This window comes from Capra hircus, chromosome 1 (assembly GCF_001704415.2).
Source record: "Capra hircus breed San Clemente chromosome 1, ASM170441v1, whole genome shotgun sequence".
In the NCBI taxonomy this organism is placed as follows: domain Eukaryota; kingdom Metazoa; phylum Chordata; class Mammalia; order Artiodactyla; family Bovidae; genus Capra; species Capra hircus.
The window spans coordinates 157,372,378-157,382,237 of record NC_030808.1 but is presented as its reverse complement, the minus strand read 5'-3'; the positions used below and the strand labels follow the sequence as shown (position 1 = coordinate 157,382,237).

Genomic DNA, 9,860 nt, shown 5'->3' with positions numbered 1-9,860 from the left:
TGACCCCAGTCCAGCAGTTAGGGGCTTCCAGGTCTCCTCAGGAATCCCTCCGTCACCCACAGACATGTCCCTCCCAGTGCCTTTCCTCACAGGGGCTGAATTGTAGGGGAACCAAAGAAACCAAATCTAGTTCACATTAGGCTTGTCTGTCATAGCTAGTTTGGATCTGTCCATCCCACCAATACCCTCACCCCGACTTTCCCCTCACCTTCCTGCCCTGGACACTCCACCCAAGGAAGACAGACCAGGCTCTGGACAGTGGTCTGGGCCATCTCAGTACCTTCTTCTTCCACAGGGACCTTGGCCTTGAGCGCTCCAATGGCCATGAGGCCGAACAGGTCTCCAGAGGAGAGCACTGAGGGAGATGCTGGGAGAACAGAGTGGAAGCCCCCGGTGAGAGGCAGAGGCAGCAAAGCTGGGCTCTAAACCAGCTCTATAGGAAGGACATGGCGCTGGTCCCCGAAGGACCACAGATTACTTGCCTGGTTAGCTGAGTGAACTTCTCTGTGACCATACACAGGATGGGAATGCCTGGTCCTGTCTGAGATGGTGGGGTGGAGTGGGACAAAACGGGACACTAGCATTGTCAACTGCTTTGTGTCCAGGGAGAGTTAGGAAAATGCTCAGTGTTTGTTTAGTTAAGCAGGACACAGTCGGGAAGGAAAGTCTTCATCCCTGTCTCACAGAGACCATCCAGTAGCTTCAGGCTACTCCCTGCACAAAAGGTGGAGGAGAAGACCCAGCTCTAAGGTCTGACTTATATTAGTAAATCGCTGATGAAATCTATTATTTTCCTTAGGCGAAAGATGCTTTCAAAGACATCTCTGTATACTTCTCCAAGGAAGAATGGGAAGAGATGGGAGAATGGGAAAAAATTCGATATAGGAATGTGAAAAGGAACTACGAAGCGCTGATTGCTATAGGTAACAGGAAGTGCTGGGTGCCTGTGAGCCTGGGAAACATGAAACAGGTCTTCACCCTCAGTGTTCGCTTAGCCCTCTCATAGGTGGCTTCATTTGCTTACAGTTCCCTTTTGTGTGGAGACTAACCTGGAGGAAATGTTTATTGTTTTGTACCAAAGGGAGGCTGACCCTGCAGTGCAGAGCTCACCTCTTGCCTTGTTTAGATTCTCCCAGCCCATCCTACTGATTTCCCTGACTTTGTGACACTTTCCATTGCTTCTGTGCTTTGTTCCTCCTTCTTAGAACAAATATTTAGCTTCTTTCCAGGTTTCAGAGCCACTCGACCAGCTTTCATGCATCACCGCAGGCAGGTCATCAAACTCCAGGTAGATGACACTGAGGATTCTGATGAAGAATGGACACCAAGGCAGCAAGGTGAGGGGCCAGCAGGATTTAGAGGTGTCTTCCCGAAACCAGTCTGGGCTTAGGTCTCAACTATATCTCAGCCATTAGCAAATAAAACATAATTTTCAGCATTCTAAAGTGGTTGTGGCTGAATATTGACATAAGCCTGAATGAAGATGAATGTATAGGTTTTCCAGTGTAATTCTCAAAAGTTTTATGTTTAAAATTTATCATTCTTTTTAAAAAGAATTATTTTTGCTAAACATTCTTAATGAAAGGCAGTTAAAGAAACCTTAGAAATAAATTCACCAAAGAGATTTAATACTAATCTCATAATTGGTTGTTGGATTAAATCTCTTAGAAGAGGAAATGATTAACATATTATGTCAAGATACATTATTTATGTAGGTATATAAAACAACTATACATGATCTTCTTACCCTAAGGTGAAATTAATTCTTTGTTTTAATTCTGGGAAAGGGTTTGAGAGAACTATTTATTCTCCCTGATCTTTCCCACATTTCACTGACCAGAGACAGCATCAGGTAAATAAAATGAAGTACACTCATTATAAAATAGAAGTGAGCAGCTCACTTCCTCTTCTGCTGCTCAGATAGTTTAGAAGAGTTAATCTTCCTAGACTGGAGCAAACAATTTAGATCGTTCTATGATTCTCCATCTATGGATTTCTGTTCTCTGAGATTTTTTAAAATTATTTATTTAGTTTTGGCTGCACTGGGTCTTCGTGGCTGCGCATGGGTGTTCTCTGGTTGCAGTGAGTGGCTTCTCATTGCAGAGCACATGCGGGCTCAGTAGTTTGTGACACACAGGCTTAGTGGCCCCACAGAAAGTGGGATCTTCCTGGAACAGCGATTGAACCTGTGTCCTCTGCATCAGCAGGCAGATTCTCATCCACTGTGCCACCAGGGAAGTCCCTCTGTTCCCTTAGGTTATTAAAACTAGTGAAAGGGACATGAAAATCAAACATTTGGTTGTCTGGAAAGGTTTTGACAAGAAGAGAGCTTCTTCATAGGGAATACATCCGCCACGGTCCACCATGCCTCTGCGCATCTTTACTTACCTTAAGAATTTCTGAGTGTGTGGAACTCTCTTGCTAACTATGTACACATTAGTGTTAGTGGCCATAGTGTTAATTGCTCCATCGTGTCTGACTCTTGGCCACCCCATGGACTGTAGCCCACCAGGCTCCTCTGTCCAGGGGATTCTCCAGGCAAGAATACTGGAGTGGGTTGCCATTTCCTGCTTCAGGTGATCTTCCCAACCCAGGGATCAAACCTGTGTCTGTTGCATCTCCTGCATTGCAGGCGGAATCTTTACTGCTGAGCCACCAGGGATATATATACACATTGCTGTACAACAAATCTGTAGAGCTTTTCCATCTTGCGTGATTGAAGCCCTAACCCACTGAGGAACGATTCTCCAATCCTTCCTCCTCATAGCCCTTGGCAACCACGATTATATTTTCTGTTTCCATGGGTTTGATTAATTTAGATAACTCATAGAAGTGGAATCAGGCAATCTTCATCTTTTTTGGATTGGTCCATTTCGCTCGGCGTACCATCAAGGCCCATCCCTGGTGTAGCATATGACAGAATTCTCTTTTAAGGCATAGAACATTCCAGTGTGTGCCTGTGTACATAACAGATAGAAGATATTTCTTATATATAATCTTTATCTGTTTATCCACCAATGAACATTTAGATTGCTTCCACATCTCGCCAACTGGGAATAATGCTGCAATGGCCATAGATGTGCACACTATTTATTCAAGATCTTCCTTTCAGTTTTTTATGGAAATAGACTCTTGGGTTGGATTGCTAGATCATACAGCAGTTCTAATTTTCTGAAGAAACCCCATACTGTTTTCTATGAAGGTTGCAACATTTTACATTTCCAACAATCGTGTATAAGGGTTCCAATTTCTCTGTATCCTTACCAAACCTGCCGTTGTCTTCTTATTCATATTGCCCATCACAGAAGGTTTCAGTTTGTATTTCCTTATTGATTAGTAATGTTGAGCATCTTTTCATATATTTGTTGGCCATTTGTGTGTCTTTGGAGAAATGTCTATTGAATTCCTTCTCCCGCTGTGTTAGTCAGCTCAGACTGCCGTAACAAAACAGAGCGCATGCCTTAAACCACAGAAATATGTTTTCTTACAATGCTGAAGCATGGAAGTTTGATAGCAGGGTGCCATCATGGTCAATCAGGTTCTCTTCCTGGCTTATACATAGGCTTCATATTGGTGCATGCTTATTAACCCCTTATCAGATACATATTTTACAAATGTTTTCTACAGTCCCATAGGTGGCCTTTTCACTCCATTCACTGTGTCCTTTGCTGCACAGAGACTTTAAGATTAATGTAATCTCATTTGTGTATTTTCACTTTGTTACTAATACTTGTGCACTTGGTACCAGATCTAAGAAATCATTGCTGATTCAGTGTCATGAAGCTTCACCCTTGTTTTCCTCTAAGAGTCTTGTTAACTCTTGCATTTAGGTCTTGAATCCATTCTGAGTTGGTTTTTCTTCACGATGTAAGATCTTCGTTATTTTGCATATGGATATCTTGTTTCCCCAGCATCATTCGTTATAGGGATTAAACTTTCCCCATTGTCTTGACACCCTTGATGGAGATCATTAGACCGTGTATCCAAGAATGTATTTCTGTTAATTTCTGGTTGTCTGTTCTGTTCCATTGATTGACATGTCTGTCTTTATGCCAATGGGCTTCCTCGGTGGCTCAGCAAGTGAAGAATCTGCCTTCAGTGCAGGAGACACAGGAGATGCAGGTTCAATCCACGGGTTAAGAAGAGCCCCTGGAGAAGAAAATGGCAACCCCATCCAGTATTCTTGCCTGAGAAATCCCCTGGACAGAGGAGCCTAGTGGGCTACAGTCCAAACGGTCACAAAGAGTCGGTACAACTGAGCAACTAAGCGTACACTTTATGCCAAAACTATACTCTTTTGGTTCCTGTACCTTTGTAATATGTTCTGAAATCAGAGGCCTCCAGCTTTGCTGTTCTTTCTAAGATTGTTTTGCCTATTTGGGGTCCTCTGAGATTCAATATTAACTGTAGGATGGATTTTCTATATCAGAAAAAAATTCCATTGGGATTTTAATAGGAATTGCATTGAATCTTTAAATTGCTTTGGGTAGTATGAACAGCTTAATAATATTAAGTCTCCAAATCCATAGACATGAGACACCTTTCTATTTACTTTTATCAGAGTCCTTTCAGCAATACTTTGTAGTTTTCAATGTATAAGTCTTTCATCTCTTTAAGTTTACTCCCAATTATTTCATTCTTTTTGATGCTATTACAAATAACATTATTGGGACTTCTCTGGTGGTCCAGAGGCTAAGCCTCCACACTCCCAATGCAGACAACTTGGGTTCAGTCCCTGGTCAGGGAACTAGATCCCACATGCTGCAACAAAGACCTGGCACAAATAAATAAATAAAAATAAATATTTTTTTAACTTAAATTTAGATCTTGACTATAGTTTTTAAAAAATGAAAAATAAATAGGATTGTTTTCTTATTTTTTTTTTGGAATGGTCATCGTTCATGCATGGAAAGATATGTGAATGTTGATTTTGTACCATGCAACTTTCTGTGTAGGTTTGTGTGTGTGTGTGTGTAATTTTAAAGAGTTTTCTGTACATAAAATAATGTCCTCTGTGAACAGACATAATTTTACTTCTTTCTTTCCAAATAGAAGCCTTATGTTTCCTTTTCTAACCTAATGCCCTGGCTAGGACTTCTAACATGGTGAATAGAAATGTTGAAAATGGGTATCCTTGCCTTTTTTTCTAGATCTTAGAGAAGTTTTCAGCTTTTCACTGATGACTATGATGTTAGAGGTAGACTTTTCATATATGACCTTTATTATATTGCAGTCACTTCCTTCTATTTCTACTTTTTTGAGTATTTTTTCCATGAAAGGCTAGTAAATTTATTAGATACTTTATGGACATCAGATGAGGCACAGATGAAGTTTCATTTTTTTTTTTAATTTTAAGAAAATTATGTAATGCTCCCAGTGGAAGCATAGGAGTTGATGATACAGAAATCATTTTCCATTCCTCCTTTGGTAATCCTTGTCCTTGTCACTCTCTGGCTCAGAATTATGTGTCCTTAATTGGAATGCCCAGAGTTTGGAAACACTTACCAACCAAAACACTGATTCCCATCATTTTTTAGGTAAACCTTCTTTGATGGCCTTCAGAGTGGAGCACAATAAACACCAAAAGGTGAGTATTTCCCAAATCCTGTTGCCAAAATATCCTCCTCGTGGCTCCAGTCACAGGTGAGAATAGGAGAAGACACAGAGGTCCTGGAGACTGCTGCCTGCCTGTCCTGAGTCTGTAGCACAATGTCTGATATCATCACCGTCTTTATACTCAGGAAGAACAGCAACAACAGTAGGCTGTTCTGTTGTTACATTATTTTCACAATATCTCAGACTTTAAGCATTTTGTGTGAATAAACTTACTTAAACCTTAAAACAATCCTACCGTACCTATCAGTAGGTATATAGCTATCACCATTATAGATCACAAAACTGAGGTAAAAAAATGATTAATTATATGCCTGAGATCACAGTATCACTGATAGTGCAATCTAACCCAAAGCACTTTTTCTAAACTCCTTACAAAATGACTAAAATTCCCATAGTTCTATGAAGTTTATTCATACATCTTTATATCATTCATCTGAGAGATGTTTTCAACCTCAGTTCTTTTGTGCTGTGCTAGGGAGGGATATGCTAAGTTATCTGACTAAGGGAAGCTTAAGGACATGCTGGGCAGTTTGTAGAGTGGACAGTCCAGGATGAAGAAGCTTAAGGACATGTTGGACACTTTGTAGAGTGGACGGTCCAGGATGATGAAGGTGACAGGATCCCTGCTTCAGAGCCTCCCAGTCCAATAAGAGGAAGCAACTCGCAACCCTGACAAGCCTCGGGTTTATGACTGAAAAGCAACAAATGAGAAAATAACTGAAGGGCTTCACATAGGTTACCCGCTTTTGAGTAGAAACTCATCTGGGCGTCATTTCAAATGCTCATTCTTGCAGGAGGAAGTGACAAGTCCTTCCCCTGAGCTCTGATTAGGCAACTCTCATGTTTGGAATCATTTGTTTAGCCTGCCCTGTGTTGTGAGCTTTGAGAGCCTAGCCCATACCCATTAATTCTCAGAAGCCCAGGCCCAGCTTAAAGCCCCTGAGGGCCCCCTGAATGTTTTGTGAATGAGTGACTCCACATTTAAACATTCATCTAGGAGTAAGAAGGTCAAAGAATGCTGAAGACAGTATCTGTGAGCTAGACTTCAAATATAGAGACAGTTGAAGAGATGAATTGATGGCAGGGATATATACTCACGTTCATACTGTATTAAATAGCTCACACCACGATTTGTTGAAATGTTATTAAATTTCATGTCCACTGTAACATTAAGAATGAGCATGTATACCAATTTATGGATCAGGAAACTGAGGAGAACCAGCTAGTCATACAGCCTTGTTCAAGCAGAATTGATGAGGCCAGCTACTTTAATTCCAAACATTGTCTCTAAGAGGACATGGCAACCTGCAACTTTCAGCTCATTTTCTTTATCGTCTAAATGTGTTTCTCTGATCATCTTTTCTCTTCTCGATCTCACTGCTTTGTCACCTTATCTTCCAGATGTGTTTTGTCCCCTCTGTAATTTTCCATACTTCCTCATCCATCAAAGGGCCACTAATTAATAGAAAACCTCCCGGATTTTTCTATGAGCCCTTACCCTCTTCTTTCCCTGACCTCCAGCTATTCTTCTTGCCTTGCTCTCCCTTTTATGCAGAAAGTTGAAGGAAAAGAACCTTAAGATATGAATTCTAGTTTTGATTCACTACCCACTTAGGTCCTTATTTTACACTCCAGTGTTCAGACGCCTCCTCCACCAGATGTTTCCGATTGTCAAAGTATTAGCTAAAGTCGTGTATGTGAAAACACTTCATAAAGTCCTAAAGAACTAAAGAAATGCATGTTGTCTTTTACTCGTGTGGAAGGCAATGTCCAGGGCACCATTAAGTAAGGAATCTAGTTTGAAGGAATTGCCAGGAGCAGCAAAATTGCTGAAGACAAGTGGCTCCAAGCAGGCTCAGAAACCGGTGCCCCCTCCCAGAAAAGCAAGGATCCCTGGACAGCACCCCAGACAAAAAGTCGGTAAGAGAAAATTTGGGGAGTTCCTCTAATTAGTTCCTCTAATCCTTGTAGAAAAGCTAGTAAGTATGGACTAGGTGTGTGGCGTGAATTTTGGGTAGGCGTGGGTTTAAGCTGGACCGATCTGAGACATGAAGTTAGCAATGGGGCCTTGGGAAAATCTTACACATTTTCTGAGGTCTTGATTGCTCATCTGTAAAGTGAAGATAAGGATACATAACTCATGCAGTGTTTGAAAGCTTTACATTAAATGCAAAAGTGCTGACACTGTTTTGAGCTAAAAGTAGTTCAGTAAATCCAGCTGTGATGACAGGGACCATGCCTTGTTAGTGTTTATGCCCAGACCTCTGCTCAATGCCTTACATGTCATGTGCCCTCAAAGTATGTTTTCTGAGTACATGTGTCAGCGAACTATTTCCTAAGTAAGAAGGTGGGAAGTTAAACCTACTAACAGGAAGCGCAGGAAGCTAACACTGGACTGGGCATCTGTGGTCAATGAGAAGCCTCAGTCTCCTGAACTAGGAGTTAAGGGGGAAAAAACAAAGAGTAGAAAAGGGACTTCCGGCGGCTGAGTGGTTAAGGCTCCCGCTTCCACTGCGGGGGTGCAGGTTCCATATGTAACATTAAAACATAAAATTACAAAAGTAAAAGTTTAAAAAATACATGTAAACAACTTTTAACAAAGTGTATAAATGAACAGGTAGGAGATCTCACACTTTCCGATAAAACAGGGACTACTAACTCTCCAAACCCCAGCAGCCTTGTTTAGCTTCTGTTCTCCATCTTAGAATGCAAAAGAACGGAGACTGGAGTGAAGAGGTACAGTCTACGAGAAAGAAAGGGCCATGTGTACCAAGAGGTCGGCGAGCCCCAGGATGACGAGTACCTCTGTGAGTGCCCCCGCTGGCCCACTCACGGAGAAGGGGCTACGAGGCCATGGTCCAATAACCTCACCTCACCATTTGGTCCCCCAATCATCCCCTTCCTCTAGGACTTGGGGTGCAGGATCGAGGCCACATGCCGTGAGTGCCCCAGTTCTTTCTGAAGGTCTTTACGACCAGCAGCATCACTATACCTCCCCTCATCCCTGTTGCTCTCACCTCCAGATTGTGAGGAGTGTCAGAACTTCTTCATCGACAGCTGTGCTGCCCACGGGCCCCCAACCTTCGTAAAGGACTGTGCAGTGGAAAAGGGGCATGCCAACCGCTCAGCCCTCACTCTGCCCCCTGGGTTAAGTATCAGACTGTCGGGCATCCCTGAGGCTGGGCTTGGAGTGTGGAATGAGGCGTCTGATCTGCCGCTGGGCCTGCACTTTGGTCCCTATGAGGGCCAGATCACAGACGATGAAGAGGCCGCCAACAGTGGATACTCCTGGCTGGTGAGAAACACCCCTGTTTCCCTGTTCTCTGGCCTCAAATTGCTTGTGTGTGGTGGGGGGTACTTCATGTCTACATGCAAGGATGCAGGTGGTGATGACATGGTCAGCAATGACACAGGCAGCCCTGTGTACTGCGTGAACTGGGCATGAACACAGGACTTCCATCTAAAGGTCAGAGGAGAGGTGGGAGACAGTGGTCCAGGCACACAGGACCTCTCGCTAAAGCTCAGAGGAGAGGTAGGAGACACTGGCCCAGGTATGCAGGACCTCTGTCTAAAGCTCAGAGGAGAGGTGGGACCACAGTGTATACACACACAGGACCTCTGTCTAAAGGTCAGAGGAGAGGTGGGACCACAGTGTACAGACACAGAGGTGACTCCTCCTCTGTGGAGCCCTTGCCTTCAGTGAACCAGGAGACTCAGACTTGGAATGCTGATTAAGCAGCTCACCACTTGGTCCGACTGGCCGTTGACTCCATGCAGGCTGAAGAGCGCCAATGACTGCAGAGGGAAATAGTTCTTCTATTACTTCCTACCAAAAAAAATAAAAGAGAGGAAAGCTTGTATCTCTTTTCTGACACTCAGATCACCAAAGGGAGAAACTGCTACGAGTATGTGGATGGAAAGGACACGTCCTTGGCCAACTGGATGAGGTGCGCGCAGTGAGTCTGCAGTTTGTAGATGCCGCTCTTCCCTCAAGCCCCCACCCCTTTCCTTCTCAACCTGTCTCCCTCAATAGCTTTCACATCTTCTTTCCTCTTTTCCCTCCATATCATGGTCTTTCATTTCAAAAGACATTTGAAGGAAATAAAAATATAGCATATATAGTGCCCTCAAAATACAAGTCTAGATGCTGAACAAAACTGGGGGACTTGAAAACAACTTGAGGAGTCTAGATTCACCAGGGACACTCTAACTCACTTAACTGACACTTGCCAAGCATTTTACCA

The 9,860-nt window shown here is 43.0% G+C and overlaps 1 protein-coding gene across 1 annotated transcript in view; it reads left to right on the top strand.

Annotated features, from left to right (window-relative positions):
* Window positions 325-9,860, top strand: part of LOC102184668 (histone-lysine N-methyltransferase PRDM9) — a 90,449-nt gene continuing 80,913 nt past the window's right edge. Inside the window, exons 1-8 of the mRNA XM_018053251.1 lie at window positions 325-393; window positions 800-923; window positions 1,230-1,337; window positions 5,538-5,587; window positions 7,380-7,536; window positions 8,322-8,423; window positions 8,640-8,911; window positions 9,496-9,563. Of these exons, the coding sequence (XP_017908740.1) occupies window positions 325-393; window positions 800-923; window positions 1,230-1,337; window positions 5,538-5,587; window positions 7,380-7,536; window positions 8,322-8,423; window positions 8,640-8,911; window positions 9,496-9,563 (950 nt within the window). The remainder of the gene's footprint in view (window positions 394-799; window positions 924-1,229; window positions 1,338-5,537; window positions 5,588-7,379; window positions 7,537-8,321; window positions 8,424-8,639; window positions 8,912-9,495; window positions 9,564-9,860) is intronic.